General features: G+C 39.3%; 2 protein-coding genes across 2 annotated transcripts in view; both read left to right on the top strand.

The window, feature by feature from the left end:
- Positions 1-4,642, top strand: part of LOC311210604 (carnosine N-methyltransferase 2-like) — a gene marked incomplete at both ends in the record, with an annotated part of 16,036 nt that extends 11,394 nt beyond the window's left edge. The window contains 3 exons of the mRNA XM_084288601.1: positions 164-177; positions 4,035-4,164; positions 4,500-4,642. Of these exons, the coding sequence (XP_084144727.1) occupies positions 164-177; positions 4,035-4,164; positions 4,500-4,642 (287 nt within the window). The remainder of the gene's footprint in view (positions 1-163; positions 178-4,034; positions 4,165-4,499) is intronic.
- On the top strand, positions 4,581-26,760 carry ERCC3 (ERCC excision repair 3, TFIIH core complex helicase subunit). The gene is made up of 15 exons (XM_084288758.1): positions 4,581-4,670; positions 4,768-4,973; positions 5,721-5,957; positions 6,047-6,096; positions 6,644-6,779; positions 6,986-7,150; positions 8,198-8,402; positions 9,412-9,726; positions 10,981-11,165; positions 13,812-14,014; positions 17,108-17,204; positions 17,398-17,515; positions 20,753-20,871; positions 25,213-25,365; positions 25,950-26,760. Exons 1-15 carry the CDS (start codon positions 4,652-4,654, stop codon positions 26,082-26,084), a joined length of 2,343 nt encoding a protein of 780 aa, XP_084144884.1. The 5' UTR covers positions 4,581-4,651; the 3' UTR covers positions 26,085-26,760.

Here is a 26,760-nt window from a genome sequence, read left to right as displayed (position 1 = left end):
GAAAATAGTGTAGGAACTGGAAAATGTTAGCAGCTCATCAATGAACTGACAAGCTCAGTAAAATACTGGAGCATGTATTGAAAAGATTAAAGCAAACTTCAACCAGGAAGCAAAATATAAAAGTACAGTTGCTGAAATTCTTTTTCCTTCAATATTTGCCTAGAAAAATTTGCTGAGGTTTGTATCAGGAATTAAGAAAATATTTGGGCACCCCATGCATTCTTCATGAATAATTCATGAATTATTTTTTCCATCAGAGTAAAATTTTTCCAAGTATTTGTATTTTCTTTGCAGGTAAAAGAATAAGCATAAAGCCATCCCGTTTATGCCCTTTATTTTCAAGTATTCCAGAGAAATATACAGTCATGATGAAAGAAAGGTTGAGAAATTTCAGCTCGAGCAACGAAAATTTGGGGCAAGTTCTTAAACATAGAAAAAGGAGATTTAGAATCCAAACAGTTCAAAAACCCTAATGATAGACATTTCTCCTGTTATAATCATATAAATTAAAAAAGCCTTATAAAGTGCAGCCTGCTAAGTAGCAATAGAAAATCCTGAGTTCTTTAAATTTTTATTTTATTCCTGCAACATTTCTCATGTCAGCTAAATATTACCTGAAACAGAAGCAAATTGCAATATCTACAGAATCTTAGGTGATGCTGTGATCACAGTACAGAAGGACTGTCCTGTTTATAGTGCTTGGACAAATATAAAATTAGCATTTGGCAATGGCATTTAAAAAGGAGTAAAACCCCAGCAAAGTCTGAGTTTCATAAGACCAGGCTCAGAAACACAGCACCAGCATCAAAGTCATCCTTTTCCAAAGAGTTGCAAAGTTTCTTTTCTTTTTTCCTTTTTCTTTAACAACAAATGCAAAAGCTCTAAATCTTCTCTGTCCTAAGTGCAGATGGTGTCAGATGAAGTCAACAGGAGACAATGCTTTTAGATGCTTATAAAAAACGTGATTTCGTGCATCTCTCTTCCAGGCTGTTATTCAGTGATAAATGTGCAGAGGGCCTTTGTGATGCCCAAAAAGTGACTGAGGCTCTTTGATAATGGCAGAAGGTGGCCTTAGAAGCCCAGCCTGTGCATCTGAGTTGTGATGCTCGTAGATAAGTTCCCTGAGCAGGTCATGTCAGTAGATATAATGTGTCCTTTGAACCTCTGGCACCTCATTTTCTGTCCTCTGCTGCAGCATGTCTCTTTCTTTGAGTAAGGGATGGTTATTTCTTTACAATGGAAATAAAAATAGTTGACAGAGAAGTGTGGTGTTTTACCTATTCAGAATGACAGTGGAAAGTTGCACTCCAGAGTCAGCTTGAATAGAGTGAACACTATTAAGTGCCAACATGAAAAAGACCTCTCAGAGGAGATAATGCCTTCACCCAATTAATCTTTCCTAATGAACTTACTCTTTAGAGGTGGGTAGAGCACTTTCAGCGTGAAGTTTGCTTCCTGTGATCATTTGTGCCAATAAAAGTCCTGCGAGAATGCTGATGAAAATAGATGTGAATGTGCCTGAGTGGATTTATTTTGATATTTTACTTGTCAAAAAAAAAAAAAAAAGGTTGTACACATGCTATTGTGCTATCTCTTGATAATTTCTGTTCTCTACTAGCTCCTCAAATGATAATAAGGCTCCTAGACATGTGTTTCCTTTTGAATTTACAGCTGAGAAAATTCCATGTTTGAAGCACTTGGAAATAGACTTTCATTTGATAACCTGTATTTTTGAGGTGGATAGCTGCTTTCTGAACACCTTGATGGTTATTTCAGTAATAGTGGTCTGCAAGTGCTCTTCTGGCTCTGGGAGATTTTGACAGGAAAGAAGCCCTTTTCCAGCCAAGATGTATTCTAATGATACTTTGCACTTAGGCAGATTCTTTTACTGAAGCATGTTTTATTCATCTGTTACCAGACTCTCAATTGGTTTGTTTAATTGTCTGTCTTTCTATCACACAAACTTGGAAGTCCAACAGCAAAGTTTTTTTTTTGTTTTTGTTTTTGTTTTTGTTTTTTTTTTTTTTACTATTTTTTGCTGTGCTTTGGTGATCCTAAGAAAGAAAGTGCCAGAGAGAGGGAAGAAAAATGTGAAAATTCAAATGAAGCAGTGTCAGGCTAAAACAAATCCAGAGGGAGGAAGAAAGAAGGATTGATGAGAAGATTTTTAAAATTATATCCTTATGATGCATCAATTTCTTTATAAAACTGCAAGCTACTGGTCACTGCCATTAGAACTGGTAGCTAAAACTGGGAGAACATCTCCAGATGAGGGCACCCAAATTAGCTACCTAATTCCTACTGCTATTTTAAGGACTTGTACTAGTGATCAGATTTTCACAGATGGTGGTATTTTGGAGTCTTGGAAAATAAAATGTGCCCCAAAATTAAGACTGAAGTTTATAAGCTAAAATACCCAAATTTTAAATGTTGGCCACTGCAACTTGTCTTCTGCTAAAAACAATTCAGTAATATAATCCTGAAAGGCAACTATCAGTCTTCTCCATCTCCAATCTAACCAGAAAAAGAAAAAATAATTAATGAGGACAATAGAGTTAATGGCTGGGGAGAAATTACTTTCCAGCTACTACTCATTTCTGGAGTCATGATAAAATTAGTCACTTTGTGCAGCCTTGCTTCATACCTCAAACTGTGAATTGGGATCATTTTTGAGCACCGCAAGCAGATAATACTTTTCAGCCCCTGTGGCAGAAAAGGATAGTTTCTAAATTGCACTTCATTAAATATGGTTGCAGAAGAGCTGGTGTGTCCAGGTGATAGGCACTGAACTCCTATTTCTTACCGTATTCTGGAAGAACCTCTCAATCAAAGTGAGACTTTATGGCCTGTTTTTATTTTCACAGTTATAAAGACGAACATGCAGCTTTTTCAAGGAAATAATTGAGTACTGTAGAATAAAGCACCTTCCTACCAAATAATAATGGCATATTTAATTAAGTAAAAAGCTATACTAGCTATAACAGATTTTAGGGTCTGTAATTTATTTCTGTATTAAAGGGTATTTTATAGCCCACCCCACTTAATGTATAATAATTTTATTTTTATTTGAGTGGCTACCAGTGATGCTTGTTGCTATTTGTGATGCAAGATCCAGGAGAAAAGCCAAGAATCATTTGTGGTGATATGTTTTTAATCAAGTGGCAACACCAACTACTCTAGAAATACACACCACAACTGACTTTGCTTCAGAAGTGTTACAGATAAAATATTGTAGTCTCTCCAGTGCCAACAGTTTTGTGACCTCACTTGCCATATTATTTTGTAATGTGTACCTTTCAATGTCAAAAATGTTTTCCTTCTAACTTCAGAAGTACAAGGATATCAGCAATAGTCTGTGATGGATAAGTCAGTTTTAATGAAAGGCTTCTGGGTGAAATCTGGAATAGAATGAAGTTTGAATTTGTGGGTTAGTAGAGTTTTCAGCATCTTAGAATGTAGAGTCTTTCAAAATATCTTCTGTTTACAAAATTTCTGGTAGTTAGGTTAGTTCTGGAGAAAGCACCATATGTGTTAATGTATTTGCATATTGTTTTTCATGACTACAATCTCAAGCAGTCCTCAGAGGCATTTTTAAAGTATGGTCTGTCAGTTGACATTCTGGAAAAGTTGAGAAATAAGTCTAATTATTCCAGTAGAAAAAATTATCTTTAAAAAAAAAAAATGGAAGTTTTGTGATATGTTACATAAGGATCAGGGAGTTGATACACATCTTAATATCTGTGCTCTAGAACAGATATAACTTCAAACAAAATAAGAAGTACAATGAGAAGGGCAAGCAATTTATAGAAAATATATCTTTTTTTTCTTCATTTCCCTCAAACTAATGGTGTTATTTTCTGGTTACAAAATATGTGAACTTTACATAACCTCCAAGAGTGTTTTGTTACTTAGTTTACATACCCTTTCAGAACAGCAGTACATACTGCTCTGCTTAAGAAAAATGAAATCTAAATCCAGGACATTATTTTAATATTACTGACCACGGTAAATCTTGTTTGCTTTTTTCCTTGTAGGAAGTAAATGCACTTGAATGTGAGATTCAGCTGCTGAAAAATCTGCTGCATGAAAGAATTGTTCAATATTACGGCTTCTTGAGAGACCCACCAGAAAGGACACTCTATATTCATGGAATATATGCCTGGGGTAAGCAGGAGAACCAGTCCAGTTCAACCATCACTTCTACGTGATGTAAGAAGCATGGCTTTTGCAGAAGTGCACATAGGTAGTAAAGATATGTTCAAGTTAAAACAATAGCCAAAGATGGGTGCCAAAAGATGCCAAAACTGTACCAAAACTTTTTTTTTGTTTTTAACCATTCAAAATGTATTTGTGTTTCCAGAATCAGACACGAATTGTACTCAGAAATATATTAAAACACTGTGGAGACAGCCGTGTGCCTAAGGGTTTTGTATTAATATTAAAAAGAAAAGAAAAAAGCAATCAACCTCCCCTTCCACCCCCTCCGCCCGTTCCCTTAGCCATGGCGGCGCTGCCCCCGCCCCTCCCCCGGCCGCGCGTCGTACGGCGGCGCCTCTCCCGCGCGGCGGAAGTGACGCAGAAGCTGGTAGAGGCGGTGGCGGCAGCGGCGGCCGAGACTCGGGTGCCGGCGCGGGGGCGCTGAGCGGCGGCCATGGGCAGGAAGGAGCGCGGTGAGCGGGGGGACGGGAAGGGGAAGGGCAGGGCGGGGATGGGAAGGGGTAAGGGTAGGGGCAGGGCAGGGCCGGCTCTGACCGCGGCGCCCCGCAGAGAAGAAGAAGTCGAAGCGGCGGCACGCGGAGGAGGATGAGGACGATGAGGACGAGGCCGCGGGCCGGGAGCCGCAGGAGGCGGTGCCGTCGGCCGCCGGGAAGCAGGTGGAGGACGGCGGCAGCAAGCTGGACGAGTACGGCGCCAAGGACTACCGGCTGCAGATGCCGCTCAAGGCCGACCACGCCTCGCGGCCGCTCTGGGTGGTAGGTGCGGGGCGGGAGGGCCGGGGACGGTGTTTCGGGGGTAGGGGGCTCGCGGTGAGAGCCGGGCAGCACAGCACAACAGGGGTGTGAAACTGGACCTGACCGCAGCCTACAGCTTCCTCAGGAGGGGGAGCGGAGGGGCAGGCAGCGATCTGTTCTCTGTAGTCACCAGTGATAGGACCTGAGGGAATGGTGCCAAGCTGAGATAAGGGAGGTTCAGGCTGGACATCAGGAAGACGTCTTGCTCACCAAGAGGGTATTTGCACACTGGAACAGGCTCCCCAGGGAAGCAGTCACTGCACTGAGCCTGGTGGAGTTTAAGAAGCTTTTGGACTGTGTGTGTAATCACATGGTCTGAATTTTTGGTTAGACCTGTGTGGTGCCAGGAGTTGGACTCAGTGAGCCTTGTGGGTCACTTCTAACTCAGGATACATTCTGTGATTCTGTGCTGGAGGAATGGGGCTGGAAACTTGTCTTGGCTCAGAGCAAGAAGCCCAATCTTTACTGGTTACTATGAGGGAAAAACACCCATGCTGTTAATCTGGGAAAACTTTGTCAATCTGGAAGGTTTGTTTTCCATGCTATAGAAGGGTAAATTCTTAGGGTAAATACATTTTTGGGAAACATAAATACATTACCACCTGAATAGTGGAGTCTCTGTGTATCATAATGGCTGCTCTATAGGAAGGACCTTATTTTCCTCAAGTACCACTGGCGCACCCTCAGCATGTCCTTGTGTTTCCGTAGGCTCCCGATGGCCATATCTTTCTGGAAGCCTTCTCTCCGGTTTACAAATACGCGCAGGATTTCTTGGTTGCCATTGCCGAGCCCGTGTGCAGACCAACCCACATTCACGAGTACAAGCTGACTGCTTACTCCCTCTATGCTGCTGTCAGCGTCGGCTTGCAGACCAGCGACATCACCGAGTACTTACAGAAGCTGAGCAAGACTGGTGTCCCAGATGGAATAATTCAGTTTATCAAGGTAAGGCTGCTGTACTGCTACAAGGAATACATTTGTTGCTAGAGTCACTGTTTGGCGTGTTCCTAACAACTGCTCTCGTCTGTTTGCAGCTGTGCACTGTCAGCTATGGGAAGGTGAAGCTGGTGCTGAAACACAACAGGTAAGCGGCTCTTTGCATTGGTAGTGTGGAAGAAGTCTTCCAGTTGCACAGCTGTGCATGAATGGCTGTGGTCTTAGTGCGTGTGGATTTTTACAGCTCCCAGCTGTGTGTGTACATGTGTTCATAAAGGGTCATGTTTTTAGTTGTTGAAAGTTTAATTCGTTTGTTAATGGTCCTGAGCTACTGGTGGCTATCATTACATTGTTAAATGTAGGATACAAATTTTCTGTTCTGGCATGTTTCTTTTTTTGCTTGGACCTACAATATTCTCCTATATCCTTAAGGTTTTCAGATCATCTTAAGGTGAGATCATCTGACCAGGGTAGATAACGTGAAACTACGTGATGCTTTTGGTGTGAGGCGTCTTCTAAAACTTCAGATTGTCATAATTTTTTATTTATTTATTTATTTTAATTCCCTCCCCTAACACGGGGTACTTGAGAATGCATCTGGGAGAGCTGTAGATCTAAGCATCTGTGCTCCTCTTCCTATGTATGATTCTGTTGATTAGTTCATCCAGATGTTTTTCTTTATTCTTTCCTTTTAGATATTTTGTGGAAAGTACCCATCCTGATGTCATTCAGCAGCTTCTGCAAGACCATGTTATTAAGGACTGTCGCCTGAGAAATGCTGAAGGTGAAGAAACGGAGCTCATTACAGAGACATTCACCAGTAAATCAGCGGTATGTGTGGCATGTTTTAAAGCAATTGAACTAACATTGGATAAATTATTAAGTAGCTTGGAGTGATTATTGTGTGCTTGTTGTGTCAGCAGTCACTTTCAGTTCTGTCAGCAATGCTCTGTGCCTCGTTAATCAGCTCTGCTTCAATCTGTGTGGGGGGAGCATCTCCTACAGATCCCTTAGGTGAGAATTCCTTTCTATTTCAGATTTCTAAATCCAGTGAAGGTGGCTTTGGTCCATCCACATCACAAGGAGCGGATGCTCAGAACAAGCCAGATGTTCCAGCTGACTTATTTGAGTTCTATGAGCAGATGGATAAAGATGAGGAGGAGGAGGAGGAAACACAGACAGTATCCTTTGAAGTCAAGCAGGTGCGAGTACTTCTGTCTGGTAGCATTTGTAGGTTTGAGGGATGTGCCTGGGACTCACAAATAAGTGTGAGAACTTCATATAAAGTACAGTGCCTCTTTGTTTGGTGGCAGAGATCGTTGGAAGGTGATAACATTTCTTTCCTTTCGCCTTCCAAATTGTTAGGATCTTCGTTTTCATTACAGAGGGAGGCAGACTGCACATGGTTCCTTCCCTGCCCAGAAGGGCAGTGCTCACAAGCTAGTGAGGCTTCCAGGAGCTGAGGGAGGTTCCCACTGCATGCAGCTCGATGCTGCTCTGTGCGAGACAAGGGAGAACTCAGTGGGGAGCAGATCTGCCAAATCCGCTGTTGGTTTCAGAACTTTTTTCTAGATGATTCATACTTACAGAGGGAACTCTTGGTGGTTCTGCTCTCAAAGCTTGAGATGAATGGCTGGAGAGTAGAGCACGGTCCTGGCTTGACCTTCAGAGAGCTTTTGTAACTTTATTCTAGTTGCTTCCTGGACTTGGTGATTGTAATGACGTCTTACTGGGCAAAACAGAAATAATAAAAAGAGACCTTTTTAATAACCAAAATATTTACTAAGAAGAAAAAACACAACTCTTGGTGATTGAATCAACTTGTCATTGTGGTGCAGTAACTGCATTGCAAGGGTATGAAGATTTTCCTTTTGACAGCTGTGCAGCTTTGGTAGGTCCTTCCATGTAACACACAGAACCTTTTGTGTCTGTTACTGAGCTCTTTGTGCAGGACTTCAGGGTGTAGTTGAGTCACTGCCGGATAAACAACACATCTGAGATTAACGCGTCATGTACTTCCATCTGTCTAAATAGTTCTCTCTAGTATGGACTGTTACTTAAAATGTTTGAGGGGCACGGGGGTGGTCACAAATGAAGTTTTTGAAATGAACTTTAACTCTTGCAGACTTCATGGGCATAAAAGATAAATGTAACTTCACCTGGTACTATGCAATCAGTGGTTGTTTAGAAAAAAGAAAAATAATTCAGATGTGGAGAATTTACCATCTGAAGCTTTGTCTCCTCCTCAGGAGATGATTGAAGAACTTCAGAAGCGTTGTATCCATTTGGAGTACCCTTTGCTGGCAGAATATGATTTCAGAAATGATTCTGTGAATCCTGATATTAACATAGATCTGAAACCTACAGCTGTCCTCAGACCCTATCAAGAGAAAAGCCTAAGGAAGATGTTTGGAAATGGGCGAGCCAGATCTGGTGTTATTGTCTTGCCATGCGGTAAATGCCTAAGTTATTTAGGGGTTTTGTTCCTTGGGGGTTTTGCTCTTTGTTTGCCTGTAATAAAGTAACTTCTAAATCTGATGATGACTGCTTAGGTTTCAAACAGTACTGGGGACTGTTCTGAGAACCAGTATGCAGAGTCCTGTTGGTTTTCAGCTAGCGGGTGATGAGACAGTGGTGAGAGAGAGCCCAGTAAGTAGAGCTCTCAGATGTGCGCTCAGCAGTGCTGTCAGTTTTCCCTGTAGTGACCAAAGAATTGTTTTATGGTTATGATAAGTTAGGTTAATGTTAATGCTTTCACTGTACCCTCTGAGTCAGCTCTGCTGGTCTTCCAGTGAAATAAAAAATGGCTGGTGCTGGAATAACGTGTTCTTTAGGTAGGAATAAGGAGCCTGGGGGGAACTGGGAACACAAGCAGTGGCATGAAGAGGACCTGCACAGACAGGTTCTGGACCAGGGCAGTTTGGGAAAGAAAGGAGGAACGTGAGGGTTGGGACAGCTCACGGGAAGCTGTAGAAGAAGTAGAAAACAGGAGAAAAACAGGAGACTGCTTGGCAGTGCCCTCGGTATTGGAGGTAGAGGGCAGGCACAGGAGGTAAGGTGAGGGCCAGAAAGAGTGTGGAAAGGATGAGGAATGGACAGATGGAAGGACTTGCTCTGTGGTGGGATGGGCATAGCTGGCAGGGGCAGTGGCGGAGATGACACCTACCAGAAGCTTTCTGTGGCCACCTGGAATTTAACCTGCTTTTGAAAGGAAGAAAGCATAGAAAGCTTCTATGGCAAAAGCAAAGATTACAGTGATTTACTTGAGAAAGCTGCGAGGATGGGGCAATCCAGATGTTCTTACCGAAGAGAGTTCATTCTTTAAGACTGGTATACTACAGAAACAGTGAAAACTTTGCCCTTATATGATTTCATATCCTCTGTTTTCCTATTTCCCTTCCCTCTTTTTCTTGCAGTGCTGTCAGTGAGGTGAATGATGAGTGTCCTTCCTCCTCCCCTACAGGTGCTGGCAAGTCCCTCGTTGGTGTGACAGCTGCCTGTACTGTCCGCAAGCGGTGTCTGGTCCTTGGCAATTCTGCTGTGTCTGTAGAGCAGTGGAAAGCCCAATTCAAGATGTGGTCCACCATCGATGACAGCCAGATATGTCGGTTCACCTCTGATGCCAAAGACAAGCCCATTGGCTGTTCTGTTGCTATCAGCACATACTCCATGCTGGGACACACGACTAAGAGATCCTGGGAAGCAGAGAGAGTAATGGAGTGGCTTAAAAGTCAAGAGTGGGGCCTTATGATACTTGATGAAGTGCATACTATCCCTGGTAAGGAAATGGTGTACAAACCCCTCGTGCTATATATGCTGTTATTAAAGTTTCATTGCTCATATGGAAGATTATGGGATTTTTTTTTTTTTGCTATGTTGCTATGTTTCTCATGATAGCGTGTAGACCTGTGTCATAGGGTTTTGAGACTTAAACAAGTAAACTGCTTTGTTCTAATTTGCTTTTTGTCTGATGCTACAGAGTTTAGCTGACCATTGATTTTTTTATTATTTTTTTAATCCTTCAAACTAGCCACTTCATTCTCTATAATGGTAGTACAGTACACACGCCTTCTCCTTTGGCATAGGGTGACAAACTGATCGCTAAGATACTTAAATTTATAGAATTTTGTTGTAGACAAATTTGTTATGTAGATGGTGGTACTCTCCTCAGGAATAGGACAGAAGTACTTCTGCTTTCTTTGCTTTTGAGATGTCATTGCACTGTAGGCTTAGCTTTTAATACCTACTTCTATTCCATAAAATACAGGTAACTATTAATGTCCAGAAATAGCTGTTGTATTTGAAGTTACTATGTAATTCAGATCTATGTTATTGGAAAGCAACAATGTAGCATTAAAGTGTCTGGGATAATCCTGGCTAAAAGTACCACCCAGGATTCTGATAACTGCTCCACCTTGCTGTCATGGTATAATTTGAATAATTTGGTCTCTGCTGAAATGATAGAGATACCTGCCATTTTAACAAAGTAGCATATTGCTGCTCCAGTTCTTTCACTCTTGTTCTTTCTTCATTTCATAAAAAAAAAAAAAAAAAAGATACAGCACTTCCTGTGTCTACAAACTCTGCAATCACAGGATTTGTAGCAATGCCAAAGATAAGTAATTCTGCCATATATTAGTCCTGAATTTGGCAAAGTCAGCCAAGAGTCCTCGTGTCACAGATCTTTCTGTGAAATACTACATGATGTTAGGTAAGTCATGTAACCTCTCTGAATATATTATGGTTTTTTTGGGGAAACAGAAAGTAATACAAATGCCAGAAGGTTTACTGGGATTTTCACTGTATGTTGAGGGTGTGAACTGAAGCACCAATCAGTTTAAAGTGTTGCTGTAGCACAGAATACTGTTAGAAGTGTATGTGAAATGGGGTGATATTTCCTAATGTTGTACTTGCTTTGTGTTCAGGAGTGGAGTTTTTTTTTTTTTTTTTAATTGCAGGACTTGTATTCTAAATCCGTTTAGGAAAGAAAATTTGTTGCTCTCAAACAGAAAATTTGTCTTATGTTTCTTAGCAAAAATGTTCAGACGTGTGCTCACTATTGTACAAGCCCACTGTAAACTGGGACTGACTGCTACCCTGGTCAGAGAAGATGATAAAATTGTTGACCTGAACTTCCTGATCGGACCAAAGCTCTATGAAGCCAACTGGATGGAGCTGCAGAACAGTGGCTACATTGCTAAAGTGCAGTGTGCTGAGGTGATGCTCTGCTTTTCAGTACTACCAGTATATATTTAATATGTTTATAACCTTTTTTTTTTTTTTTTTTCCTTTTTTTAGGGGGGAACAACTATAGAATTAAGTATTTATTTCACTTGTTCTGTAGCTCAAGCAAGGCTGTCACTGGTCAATATGAACACATTGCAAATCCAGTAGCATGACTTCAGCACTGTTTCTCTTCAGGCATTGTCGTGCTTGATCGGCTGTCCCCAGTTCAGTATTCAGGAATGCGAGCAGCAGCTGCAGAATTGTAGACCCACTTTGCAGCTGGCAGTCACGTTGTCTGATTCAATTTTGTATGTTAAGCTCAGTTCAGTGTGGTGTTGGTCAGGTGGTATGCTTGAAGCTGCTTTTAATAGAGACTTCAACTGGTAGTCTGTAGTCTATTGAGGAAAATTATTTAACAAAGAAGGACAGTAGAAAGCTTACAAATAAGAAAACAGCTGCTTATTTCAAGCCTTAAGGCATGAGGGTGAAAATGGACAACATGAAATTTGGTCTTGATATTTCTTTTCAATATAATAATATGTGACCTCTAGTCTTTCCAACAAATGGATGAGATAAAAATCTGGTATCAGGTAAGTGGAAACCTTTCATACAGGCAGAATGTTAAAGTAGCCTTTCTGAGTCAGACTAAAGGTCTTGTTTAATATATTGTCTCTACTAATTGTAAAGATACTTAGAGAAGAGTATAAGAACAGGGCAGGTGTATCTGTTTCTTCTGATACCTCTCCAAGCCTTCGATCATTTATGAGCTATAACTGATACCTGCGTAACCGTAAGCGGGTTTCTTTTTCATGATCTCTTCTTGTCTCCCACTGAATAGAAGGAGAGTTTTAGCAGCCACAACTTGCTATGGTGGAGTTTCATAGCTTAACTCTCTCTTGATTTTTACCTGGATTAGTGTACATTTTTTGTATTTTATTTTATTTCAAACCTGTCTTGGCTAGTTTCATTTAATTCTTCCTAACTCCCATAGTGAGTGGGAGAAAAGATGCAGAATTTATTCCTTTTTATCCTTTCTGGGTCACTCTTGATTATCATCAAAACCTTATAACTGGAATACTAGTATCAACTGGTAGGAAAACATCTTCATAATTGTTCATTTTTGTCCTTATAGTGTAGAATCATGGGGGGTCTTCCACATGAGATAGCATTTCTTAAAAAATAAAATCCACAAGTAAGTGGATTGGATTTCCAGTCTGTTGCCTACTAAAGTACAAAGATTATTACGAAGATTACTAGCTGTGATAAATGTACTGGAGCTACAGTACATTACAGATAATTTATGAAAGCAATTGGTTGTATTTTTACATATTTATTATGTATAATATCCAAGGTTATTAATATGATCAGTCAATTAAAGTAAAGGAAAAATAAACCAAACTGACTTGTAGCAACAGTATCTGCTACTTTCTCATGTGAGTCCATTGTTTTCCTTTTGGACTTTGTGCAAACCAGGGGTAGTGGAGCTTATGTACTTTTTGAAAGTAATAGAATGCAAAGAAAGAGTATCTAGAAAGTATCTAGGTGGAAAGGAGAATAATTGGTCTGCAAATTCAGATCTGACAGTGTTAAGGTACTTTGGTTAATTCCACCACCAACGTGATTTCTCTCAGTCCATGAAATTTAAGTTTAATTTAAAATTAATAAATCGATATTTTTATCATTAAATTAATTATTTTTATTATTTTATTAATTATTGGTAAATTAAATTAAAATTAATAATTAAAAATAAAAACTTAATAATGTTCAAAGTTTAGGTATCGTTCAGTATAACTAATATTGAGACATTGAGACCATTGAGACATTGGAAAGTAAAGTCTGTGTTGCCTTTCTCCTGAATGACATGTAAATTGATATTCTTAAGGTCAATGTTTTGAAATAATACTCTGAGATATTGCTAAAGCAGAGAATCAAAACAAAAAAAATTGATGTCTGGAAAATACTAATACATGCACAGCTGCATTGCTTATTTGTTTGGATCTCCTTGGCATGCTATAGAGAAGTAGCATCTCTTACCAGCTATTCTCCATAGCCTTGCAAGATGTCTAGCTCACTCTGTAAGTGCAGTTCTTGCCAGGTGACAAGAGAGGGCAGTGCTGCTGTCTGATTAGGCAGGGCATGGCCACTGCAGGTATTACTCTTTCACGGTGCCAGAAGAGAGAGCAGCAGTTACATAAATAGCTGCAGTCTGTTAAAGTAATTAACTTGTTCATACAGTTTTGTTCTGTAATGAAGACTAAATGTGTCTTTAGGTTTTCAGAATATGGATGAAAGTGAATTTTTAGGGAAAAGGCGTTGACTGCAGTGGCAGGGAGATTATACAAAGTTCGTTCCCTTAATACTTGCTTTCTAATATGTGGTAGCATTCAGTGAAACTACCAGGTGTGAAACAACTTTTTTCCAGTCCTGTTCCAGTCGGTCCCCTGCCTGTTCCTGTTGTGGTCACAGTGCCACAGCCTGTACCTTTCACCCTTTTAGTACAGAAGTTACTGTATTAAGATTTGTGATCTGCACTGTACAGAAAGCTTTCATGTATTATCAACCCCCAATATCTTTTAAATTCCCTCTGGGATACAAAAAATAACTGGGGGTTACTCTGTGTATGTTTTCTAATTCTAGGTTTGGTGCCCAATGTCACCCGAATTTTATCGAGAATATGTAGCCATCAAAACAAAGAAACGGATACTGCTCTACACCATGAACCCAAATAAGTTCCGAGCCTGCCAGTTCCTGATTAAGTTTCACGAGCGACGGAATGACAAAATCATCGTTTTTGCTGACAATGTGTTTGCACTGAAGGAGTATGCAATTAGGCTTGGAAAGTAAGTGTTCCCAACCAGTGATGGCACTGTTGTTTTTCTTCTTCCTGGAAAGTTATCTCACAGATTTCAGTCACCTCTAGACATTTATTGTAATTTTTTGATTTAACTCCAATCCTTTTATATAGAAAGGAATTCAGGAGGCTATTCTCTGGCATTACGATGTTATTCCAATGTAGAACAGTTTGAAAAGAATCTCTGATTAGCATTTGGCTCAGAGGAGTTCTTATGCAAGTTTACTGTGAATGACTTATTATTTCTCCATTTTCCATTATTATTAGCTGGTGGGCAAAATCAGGGGGCTTTTTAAAAAAGTTACCAGAACTCCTTCTATAATAGAGAGGCAGGGGAAGCTATGATCTGGGAGGCACAGTTTCAAATGAACTGGATCTTTCTGATCTTTTGGAGCCCATGTCCTTCTTGTTCAGGTTCTCAAAAGGTCTTAAACTTTTTTTTTTTTTTTTTAAACAAAAGAGAGAACCTTATTTTTTTGTACTTTGGTGAAAACACGCACAGAAGCTGGCCTTGTCCTTTCTGTAAAGAGCCCAAATAAAATTTTGCCGGAAGCTGTGGTGCATGTTGACCGTATGATTTCATGTCTAGGAATTTCAGTAGTACTTAGCAAAGCCACAAATGAATCTCCTTACACTTTCCAAAATTTCTGCTCAGTTTTGACTGATGGTAGTTTAACAGCCATGTTGTGCTGGCTTGCTGTGGCATCAAAGAGCAGAGCTAATAGTGCTGGATGAATTCCAACACCCGTGGTCTCTTTCATCATTTTTTAAATCTGTCTGGACAGAGATTAGCTATAATGATGCCTCTGGAATGTCGCTAGCAGCGTTCAGTGCACCACAGAAAAAGAGCCTTTAACAAGGACACATACAAGGAGGGGGTGCTTGCTAAATAGCACAACAGTTTTTAATGGGGTAGATGCTGTAGAAGTATGGCAGCATAATTAGTTGAAGAAATATTAGGTACTTGCTTTTCACGTTCTTGACTCAGTTCTCCTTTCCACGCATCATGTATGGAGTTACAGTTTACAGAGACATGTTAAAAGGAAAGGACAGTTGCAGTGCTAGATGAGTGTGAGAGTGTTTTAATGACACCCCTGTGCCCGTTCCTCCTCGACCCCCACGTGTTCCTTTGGTACTGGCAGGGAAAGGCCATGCACATGACAGGAATTAGTTTGTCTATAACTTCTGGGGCCATGGAATTCAAATTTGCTTGGCCAGCTTTTACTGTCATGAGTCGTTCTTCGAGAGTTGTATAACTTGGGCTGTTTATTTTTTACTGGTGCTGTTAATATATTTAAATGGCTGTTTTTGAAGGACTGTCCTTGTGTAGTTTTGACAATATGTCAAAATATGGGAGAGGCATCTTTATAGATCCCTCAAGCACCTTTTTGTAGGAAATGAAAGGTTTCATTAAAAAAAAAAAAAATCAATCTAGCACTCCACATTCTATGTTCTGGAAAGTACTTAGATGCGTCTTAATTATGGTGAAGTAGGGTGCAGGGACGGTGGGGCTTAAAACGGAGGACTGATAGCCTAGCACTTCAGGTTATTCTGTGCTTAATTTAAATTTTCTTCCTAGTAGCTTGTATGGTGCTATGTTTGTATTTCTGATAAAGATAGTGTTGATAATACAGTGATGATGTTTTAGTTGTTGCAGAGCAGTGTTTTCACGGAATCGAGGTCTGTTCTGTTTCTCACGCTGCCCCACCAAGCGAGGAGGCTGGGGGTGCGGCAGCTGGGGGGGACGCAGCCGAGGCAGCTGGCCCAGGCTGGCCACAGGGGTGCTGTGGACCACAGGATTGGTGTCCTGCTCAGCACTAAAAGCTGAGCGGGAGAAGTGTGCCAGGGCTGCAGTTGCTTGGGGGCTGCCTGGATTAGGTTGGCTGGTGGTGAGCCATTGAATTTTACTTCACTTGTTCTTCTTAGTTTTGTTTCTCTTTGTGTGTTCGTTTGTTTTGTTCTCCTCAAAACCTGTATGAAACCTATGAGTTTGCTCACTTCTGCCCACTGATTCTCTCCCCTATCCCACTGTGGGGAGAGTGAGTAGGTGGTGGTGTGGTGTTAAACCACAATGCTCATTTTTGGCACCCAGTTTGGGGCACGGATGAGATAACAGGTTCAACCAGAGTGCATTGGAGGAAATTTAAAATTACAATATCAGTTTTACAGTTTCTGGTTGCAATATTTGCTAATTCGTTGTCAACATTGTTTTATTTAGTCCATGCCATGCTTCCTTTTTTGCTGAGTACCAAATATGAGCGCTTGTTAAAGGCTGTTCTTGGCTTTTTCAGTTTGCTGTGATGTGTAGCACTTCAGTTTTGTTTTGCTTGGGAGATGTATGGCAAAAGCATTGGCCTTGAACCTAACCTGGTATTTGGGCCCTGAATTGCTGGCATCCCTGTACTTTAGGATCCATCTGGTAGAGACAATTAAGAATTAATGCTTTTTTCCTTTTTTTCCTCTCAAAGCCAATTTGCGGATAAAACAAAGAATGACACCTTCCCCTTTTTTTCCTGTGTTGTAAACTGCTTCTGTGTTGTAGGCAGGTACCTCCGATGCTCTGGCACTTCACCTACCCCTGAACAGCTGTGGGATCCCAGTGAAGCAATAAAATGTTTGAAGGAAGTGAATTGTTAGAGAAGCATGGATTTTCAAGTGTTTAAATAGGAAGCAAAGGTTGCAGCTGTTAATGTGCTAACTCAGTAGATTTGAGGAAAACGTCTTTTATTTTAACAGCTGCCTCTAGTCTTTCATGTAGGCCTAGTACATGTATTCGGTCTCATCTACAGCTTCACTGGTGCACATAATTGCAAAACATTTGTAACTACCAGAATTTATTTCTGGCAGGCTGGGTTGTTGTAAAGGGTTCCACAAGCTGGATAGCTGCCATAAACATCCCAACAAGCTAAAAGCAAACTGTAAGCTGTATCGAAATGTGGTCTATTCTTTTATCAGTTCAAATGTGTTCTGTGCTTCCTGTTGTGGTATCTTTGTGAAGAAATGACTTAGAAACCTTGATTTGGTTTAATTTGCATTTGTTCTGTGGTTTGTTTTGTCTTTTTTTTTTTTTTTTTTTTTCCAGACCCTATATATATGGTCCTACTGCACAAGGAGAAAGAATGCAAATTCTACAAAACTTCAAGCACAATCCAAAAATCAACACTATTTTCATTTCCAAGGTAATTGAGGACTTAGTGTGTTATTGTATCCATTTTCAGAGTGAACTTTATTTAAGAGCAAGTTATATATGCACGTTGTGCATTGGCCATCTTTGTATTGCAGGTAACAAAGGTGTACTTTGTACTCAGTCTTTGTTTATGAAACCTGCATATAAATATAAGATGCTGCTCAGAGACTGCTTCTGTGTTGTAGGTAGGGGATACGTCCTTCGATCTACCAGAAGCCAATGTTCTGATTCAGATTTCATCCCATGGTGGGTCTCGAAGACAGGAGGCTCAAAGACTGGGGCGAGTGCTGAGAGCCAAAAAAGGTAAATGAGATAGTTCTTAGGCTCTGTTTAGCATTTAAGTAATTATTCAGTTTAAATGGAATACTGAAACGTAAACAAAATAAACTGTGTCATCATAAATAAGCTGTTAGGTTGAGATCACATGGGAGAGGTTTTTTTGACAATAATATAGATGCCACCCTGTCTTTCACTTGCATCATATTTTCTTTCCTTTCTTTCCAGCCAGAAATGTATTTTCTTAAATATTTTCTCACATTTTTTTTGCCCTTCCATTATAATGTTGTTTCACTGTTGCCAGAATAACTCTTGAGTTTTTTTCCCAATTTTTGTTTCACTTTTAACAACTTAAAATTAGCTTTGTCAAATATGCGTAATATCAGTAGAAGCATTCAATGTTTCTGGAGCCAGAACTCATGATGATTTTTTTTTTTTTTTCCAAAATTTGTGGATTTTGAATATATTGTATGACCATAAAACAAGTATTGTTGCTATTATTTGATTCTGGCTTTTAACGATTGGGGGATTCTAGGGGATAAGTAAATTGTAAAATGCAAAGCTATTTGTCTGGGGTATCTGTGGAGTTCTTCCCCTGTAGTTGAAGTGCCAGTGAGCTCTGCTGACATGACAGACAGGAGGATTTCTGGCTGGTGTTAGCTCCAATGCTTGCAGTAGGTGGCTCAAGCAGCCTGACTGACAGTGATACGATTGATTAAAAGATGTAGTAGGCAGCTTTTTCAGTAGAAGTTTTTCAGGTGGGCTTCCTGTCCAGCATTTTAGCACAGTTGTTAGTCACTAGCAGGTTTGTATAAACCAGTTGTAACCAGCCTGCTGGTTTGGTGTGGTTTAGGTTAAGTGCAAGTTGTCAAGCAATTGCTCTCATTGAGAACAAATAAATAGAAAGCCACCACAATGGAAAAACTTTGTCTGAAAAAGGGATAGATGTTGTCCGCTTCTGTTGAACCGTGGTTCATTTTGTTGTAATGAGGCTGTGAAATTAATTCTTTATGGTGGCTTCTAGAGTCAGTCAGTAGAGATCACCTAGAAAACTGTCTGATTGTACTGACTTTTTCATTTTTGTGATGGATAAGCAGAAGGTCAGTAGGATTTAAACTTTTGTGTAGGCAGGGTTTTAGGAATCGCATCTTTGGTTACTGGAAATCTGACTGATGACTCCCATCCATTTTTAGTTTGAGGAATATTATTGGGAAGGTGGTAGTGGGGTGCTTCTGTCACATTTTTTTTTATGTTTCAGTTTGTCTGGAACTAAGGAGAACTGTTTCTTAGACATGAATTTCTGGTTGACTTGATGAACTGAATGTTTCCTAACAGACACTGACTTAAGGCTGTTCCATTAGCTGTTAAACAAGGAATGCTTAATCTGCTGTATTTCAGTTTATATCTTCCCAAGACAAGTTAAAAAGTAGCTCCAGGCAAAAGTGGTTCTGCTTCAAGAGTTCTCTTGTACAAGGTGGTAATAAGTTTGAAAGTTGGTTTATGTCACAGCCTGTTAGCACTTATTTTAGAAAGAGTGAGTATTCACTAGGGAAGCAGTCATAATTTAGTGGAGGCTGTAACTGTCAGCTGGAGAGTGAAATTATTCATAGTTCTGTGTTTGTCTATCTGGAAAAATGACTCTTGTAAGCAGGGTAGGGGTTTTGTTTTTTACCTCTGTTTTTGTGTCGTTTAGGAAATCTGACTTTCTTGCCCTTACACAGACTTGCTTATACCTATAATTTTCTTCCTGCCAAAGCACTCTCTGCAGTGTTGTCTTGGTACCGTTCAGCAAAGGCTCTTTTTGTTGAATGGAGCTAAATGCCAGAAACACGACAGACCCTGGGACTTGCCTGGTTCACATTAAATCTTCAGGCAGAAGTCATGGGTACTTATTTAAACAGTAAAGCCGTAAGTCATTTTCAGGAAAGAATGAGGTCTTACTATGGGCCTTAATGCTTTTTTCCTGCTTACCAACATGCCAGTGTTACAGAGCTGTTGGGCTGGAGCCAAAACCATTTAAAATGGATTCACTTAAGATAAATAACTCTGCTGCTGCTTTTCTCAGAAAGCCCTTCATTTGGTCCAGCCTTCCTATATCCCTTTTTAAACCTTGCTGATTTTGTTCGTTCTTTTTCTGGATTACAGAGAAGAAATGGGAGAATCACATAGAAACTGGATATTCATGATAGTTCTTTATATTGACCTTGTGTTTTTTGTTTGTTTGTTTGTTTTTTGTTTTTTTTCAAAGAGTGTATGTCTGTACATCAGTGAAGGAAAATTAAGCGTTTTTTGGGAGAGTAATGCTTTGAGTTAGAAACACTAAAAATCTGAAGGAAAATTAACTTTTTTCTCTTTAGTTCTTCTTTCAGTTTTTCATTCCTTGATAATTCCCTTAGCATGAGATTGTTTTAGAAAAATTGTGTTACTCTAAAAGAAAATGTCTGGAAAGCACATTTTGAATGCATGCTGACTATTTTCTTTTTAAAATGGGATTTGTTTTACAAATAATTGTGGTTTTGCAAAACATAAAGAGCTTTTTATAAATAAAAATTATTCTTAAAACAATTTGTACTTGCACTTGAAATCTACATACACAGTTATTTTATGTGCAGTTTGTACTTACTGCTGAGGCTTTGTTTGAAGATGCATACAAAACCTGTGTTAGTGAATTAACAAAGTCTCGGTGAGACCTTGTTTTTTAAAAGAGTACCTAGTGCTGTTTAGGTAAGAGATATAACAACTTCAAGGTTGTTTTTGTTTGCCTTAAAAAAAAAAATGTTGATGTTAAAAGGTGCACAGGCTGGTTTATCCTAAGACTGCTAACTCTGGTTTACATTGATAAAAGTTTTTCTTTGTATTTTACGTTCAGCTTTTGGATGTGTATTAAAATCCTTGTTTTGACTTTTTACTACTTATTTGCAAGTCTGTTATGTAAAGAATTTTATCTTTTACTTTGTCTAGCATAGCAAAGAAGCAGCTTCTTCTTGGAGTACCAGCATAACTGTGATAGTCTAAAGTTCTTTTTCCAGTTTTTTCCCCTTAACCCTTGCTCAAGTTACTAAGAACAAGAGTGGGAATTTCCATGTGATATGCTTTGTCGATCTATTTATGGTTTGGGTGCAGTTTGTCTTTAAAATAAACTTTACAAATTGATTTTGTGGAGAGATGGCTTATTTAAACACCTGGTTTTACTGTTTAGTCCTTTTTTTTTCTTGGTTACAGTGTTCCAGATGGAATTAATCATTTGATGTCTTTGTCTCCTAGGCATGGTTGCAGAGGAATACAATGCCTTTTTTTATTCTCTTGTGTCCCAAGACACTCAGGAAATGGCATATTCAACCAAGCGACAACGGTTTCTTGTAGATCAAGGCTACAGCTTCAAGGTAACTCATCCCTTCTGTTTACTATACATATATAACATTCACAAATCACAGAATTGTAGGGGTTGGAAGGGACCTCAAGAGATCATCAGATCCAACCCCCAGCCCAAAGCAGGTTCCGTGCTTTCATATTCATATATTCATATTCTTTCATTTTACTACTAGGTCAAATACTTGAGAACTCCTGTTGCGGAATGTATTAATGAAGGTTTTGCTTGCAGGCAAAAACCGTTCCAGTGTTGTTTTTTCATCTATATTACTGTGAGGGTAGATACAAGTAGTTTAATACAACTTCTAGGAAGGTCAGTATTCTAACTTCAGACCAAGTAGGTGCAGGGGAGTGAGGCAGAACTTCACTTGTGTGGTTGGTTTATGCTCATCCTCTTCAGTTGTCCATCCATGCAGGCCTCTTATTAGTATATTATCATACTACTTGTACATTAAATATTGTTGATGGTTGGTCATGTTTTGGTGGCCAGCAGCTATTGAGAAAATTTCCAAAGCATCACAAATTCCAAATAACTCCACTTTCAAGCTAGCATTTCACTATGGAGACAAAATATTTTTACTTGTGGCTGAAGAGATCATACAGTGGGCAGGCCATACTAACAGCCATGTTGGTATGGTGTCTCTGTGTTAGCAGAAACTGTTGTAGCTCGTGGATGTCTTCAGACAGTGGAAGCTAAATAAGCACAAACAGTTTGATCTTGCTCTTGTAATGTTCTCTGCACTTCGTTCTGAAGTATATCACCCAAATCCAAAATGGCTATGTTGAATGTTGATTGGTGAAGAAATCACAGAATTTACTTTGGAAAAAAACTAACTGGGGAGTAGAAATCTTCCTACCTACAGCTAATATGTAGTCCTCAAAATGGAGAAGATTTTCAGTGTTGACTACATAACAGAGCCATGACTGTAAGTCAGAAGTTTCTCCTCGAGTCCTTTCATAAAGGACTTAACACCATCTCATTTCTCCAGTCATGTGTTGTTTCCTCTCTTCTTATTTTTATATTTTTAGATGTGTGATGACCTGTAAGGATACTCTTCAAACCATCTGACTTTCAAGATTGTTCTCTTGATTGTTGTTTCATTGGCTAGGGTAGTCAACAAGCTCCAAAGTGTGTCCTCTCTTGGATACAGTGATAGTGAGACATCAAATTAGATACAGTTACAGCACTGTCTGTCCTGTCAAAAACTAGCTGCTGCAGCCAGTAGGCACAAGCCCTGTCTTCCAAGGAAACCCTGAAATTTGTGCACCCTTTGTACTTCAGTGTATTATGTACATAGGTATGTCATCTTCCTCCAGACATAAAATCTCATTCCACCAAAGTTCCTCGATTTTATAGAGCCCAAGGCCTATAATTTTTATTTTAATCTGCAGGCTATGCTATATGCTCATCTCTTTGTTTGTTAGAGGCAACAGTGTCTCATGATAGCCCTTGCTTTCAAGTATATTTATTCCTTTACAACTGGAGTTTCACTGCTCTTATTAGTAGCATTCCCAAAAACGCTTCTTCCAAGAAACATGGCTGAGAAGTAAAAGATAGGGTTCCCATACGTGCCTTTAGGAAATGAGCTCTAGCTTATGATGTTGAAGAATCCTGCAAGAATTGCACCAGGTGAGAGAGCAAGCAGCCTCTGCTGGATTGCACTTGACCCTAGCTGTTGAAGATCTTTTTTTTTGTGAGGCATATGTGCACTGTGGGATATCTCTGTGGGTAAAAACTGAACTGCAGCCACCCCAAAGTAAACTGCCTTGTAATCAGTGCCCCCATTAAGGAGAGCTTTAAGGAGCTGAAACAGATGTCACAGTCTTTAGAGGTAAAAGCCTTGTTTTGCTTTGGAGTGAATATACTTTGTCAAAATTGCAGATCGGTTAGCTGCAGCTACTTAAAACTGTATCTATGTAGCTATAGCCAAAATGTTCAGAGAAATCCCTTTGCTTATATTTGAATGCCTTGGATGATGTAACGAAATAAGGAGTTAAAATAGAGGGTTTGTATTTTGCAAGGAAGACCTACTTCTGGGAGCTTTGAGTTGGTATGGGAGTAAAGTATTACAAGTGGCAGCTGTGAGTGTCTGAAGCAACGTTTTAGCTGACCAGTCCTGGAGTGTTCTTTATTTGCAGTTGAGTAACAAAATGTTAGAATATCTATTTTTCTTCTGTTTGCCAAAGTTTAAGCCTTAGTCATAGCTGGCATCAAACAAGATCAGGGCTGGAAGAAACTTGAAGAAACCATCTATTGTGTTTCTTCATTACAAGCCAGGATCAGCTGTGTATATGTCATTCCCAGCAGATGTTTGCCATCATGACTCTACCTCATCTTTAGGTAATTATTTCAGTGCTGATATCTTCTCCTTTGTAATTTTTGTTCCTAATGCTCAACCTTACTAAAAATTCAGTACTGCCTTAAGAAGGTAACAGTTTGCGCTTTTCTTCTAGGATTTACTTTCTTCTTTTAATCTTTCAATAGCTCCATTCTCTGCCTTTCACCAAAAAAGAGAACTAGATTAATATTTGTTTGCTAAGTCACACATTTTGTCTTTGCTTCTTAAATAGAGCCTTGTCATCACAATTTGCTACTTGGAGTCTTAATTATTTAAAAGATTTTTCTTTAGCTAACCAAAGCTTAGTTTTTTACTGTATTGTGGTTTTGAGGTTGAATGTGGGATATATTTGAATTTTAAACCAATACCAGAAGTATTAGTATACTATATCAAAGACCTGGGGATCACTTAAAACTTGGCATCTGATGAACTGCTTAAAAAAATTATGATGCAGTGGGAATTCTTTCCATTCTGTGAATCATGTTAGCACTGTTTTGCAACAACTGGAAACAGGCTAATGCAATTTAAAATTGCTTCTCGTGACTCCATTTTAGATTTGAGATGGTTATAGCACATGTGCTTCTTAAACAACAAGAGAGACAACAGTGTTAATTTGACCATGTAATAGGATGGATTACTTCCCTGATTGGATTCTTAAAACTAGACTTTTTCAGACATCCATTTTTGATTTAAAAATTGCCGTTGACAGCAGCCCACAACATGGATTGGTCGTACTAGTATTTCCGCTCTGTTTTTCAAAAACACTGCTTTGTGTCTAATGTGAATTTGTTTTGCCTTAAGCTGTATTTCTGTTGTTTTATCAGTCTTTGAGATCAGATGCAGCCCAGATTACTGATGTAATTACTTTCTAATTCTGCTGACTCTAGATGAACTGTAAAAGGAGAATGAGGAGGGAAAGCACTAGATAATTGAAGGAAATGGCTGAATTTGAATGTCTCAAAGTGTCTTCAGGATGGAAACATGGTGGGAAAAGTGGGATTCTCATGTATAAATGTATGCTTACCAGAACACATTTAACTGCGGGAAAAATTCTTGTGAAGTGTTCAAAATAACTTGCTTAAGAAAGCAAGCTGCCTATTCTCATGCTTCATAACAGAAACTTGAGAGCTTTACAATTCTTCAGAAAAGGAGAATTTTCAATTAATGAAATATATGGCACTATATTGCCAGTAGATGGCATGTGCCCTGCATACATGGTTATCAAATGATTTACTAGGAATTTTGAAAAGAACTAACATAACACCCACTTTATTTTTGTGTGCTTAGACACAAAATTGAAAGAGTCGTTTTGCTATGCTGCTGCTGTTTAGTTGCAGATTGCTGTTTTGTCTCTCAACAACTGATCGGGAATCTTAATGTTAATTTTTTTGCCCATATTCATAAATATTTATGCTAAAATTCTTAGTGCCTGGAAAGCTAATGGATTAATTTTATGAACTATAAAGTACTAGTTCATATAACAGTTGGGGCTGGAAGGAATGTTAAACATTATCTAATTCTAACCCCCTGCTATGGGCAGGGACACCTCTCACTAGACAAGGTTGCCCAAAGCCCCCATCCAGTGTGGCCTTGAACACATCCAGGGATGGGGCATCCACAGCTTCTCTGGGCAACCTGTTCCAGTGCCTTACCACCCTAGGAATGAAGAATTTACTGTGTTTACATAGTAAAGAATTTACTGAATCATAACTAGACAAACCTACAGCCTGCAGCATGAAGTTAACTTTCAGTAAAGTTCCTGATCAAGCTGGTATGGAAGTTGTTCAGCTGACATTCTCTGTCCAGAACTGCCTTTTTTAAGAAGGAGAGAGGTTTGTATTTCGCATTTCTAGCCAGAACATAACGGGGGTACATAATAGGGTGGGGGGTACACTTGCACTCCCACCACAGGTAATAACAGTTCAAGGCATTTCCAGCAGGATGCCTTCTCTTGGTTTTGAGCACCAACACTCAAAGAATGAGAATCCCTACCTTGTACTTTGCTTTGTTTCTTAGGTAATAACAAAACTTGCAGGCATGGAAGAAGAAGAACTGTCATTTTCATCCAAAGAAGAACAGCAGCAGCTTCTCCAGAAAGTCCTGCAAGCATCTGACCTAGATGCTGAAGAGGAGGTAGTTGCTGGAGAGTATGGTTCAAAGTCAGTTCAGGTAATGAAAAATGCTCTGAAAATGATAACCACGTATGCTGCAGAACTGAACCATCCCATTTTAATTCTGAATGTGATGACATCATTGATGCCTTAATATCTTTGTGAAACATTGGAAAACGTTTTTAAGCTGTATTAGTACTTGGCTGTTAATTCATTTGTTGGGCACTAGAAGGAAGTTAGACAAACAGAATTCTCGTCCTGCCTCATCGTATTTGAAGATGATGACCCATCTATTGTTGCAGATTTTGAAGTTCATCTTTTCAGTCACAAGCAAGGAATATTTTAAAACACTTTTAAGATAGGCATATGTCAGAGCACATACATACCCTCTTGTGGTCCTTGTGATCCTTGAATCGTGTCCCAGTTTCTCTATGCCACAGGGGCACTGTTTAAAGTCTATAAACTTAGAGTGAGTGGTGGGCAGTGACTTTCTTTGTAGAAATTCTTTAAGAAAAAAATTTCAAAGGCTTTTGGTGTTGAGGTCAGTAAATGAATAGTGCTGCCCCGTAACTAGGGGATCAGTAGGTTTGAGCTGATCAATGTAATCACACATTAATCACCTGTTTCTCCCCTTTCCTATAGGTGTCACGTCGTACAGGCACAATGAGCTCTTTGTCAGGAGCAGATGACACAGTTTATATGGAATACCACACATCTCGGAGTAAGGCATCTACAAATAAACACATCCATCCACTATTTAAACGATTCCGGAAATGATGGTCTTCGTGTGTGCATCTTGTTAAAACTCTGGATCCAGTTACCTGTTTCTATAACTAAAACTATGGATTTGCAATTTCTGGCAGGTCCTCTAAAAGACTTTTTTGAATGCATCTATATGGCCACGTATTTGCTTGGCAATGTATGTGCTCCTATGGATGAATGTGAAAGGAGAAAAGGAACTAAATCCCATCACAGCAGAGACATTATCTTGTGATTGGATGCTGGTTACGCCTGTCTGATTGCCAGGGTAACTAATAGAGTTTATTTTTATCAACTGAAGACTCTTTTTCAGAAGAATTCTGAAAAGGTTTTGTATATGAAGTTTGTACTGATGTTAGAAATATTATTTATCTGATTACTGTGTCTGCTTAACAAAGTATTGACGTTTAAAATGCTTAAAAATCATTCATTGAACTGAACAAGTCCTGATAGGAGCACTTGACAGAATGTTTTTAAACTGGGAGCTAGTTTATACTCATGACTTAGCTCATCTTAAAATTCTAACAAATTGTTTGAAGAATTTTGAATTGCTAAGACAAGAACAAAGAGGGATTCTATCTCCAAAGTAAACTAGAGGAAAGCATTAGTAAATACAAATAAACTCTGTGCTCCATTTTCCTCATTTTTCTTGCTACTGTTGAGAAGTTGCTGGAATAAAAACTTTCTTTTGTCA

The sequence above is a fragment of the Netta rufina genome (assembly GCF_964035555.1).
Source record: "Netta rufina genome assembly, chromosome: 6".
NCBI classification, from domain to species: Eukaryota; Metazoa; Chordata; class Aves; order Anseriformes; family Anatidae; genus Netta; species Netta rufina.
Note: the sequence above shows the minus strand (reverse complement) of the source record. Positions and strands in the feature narration are given on the sequence as shown.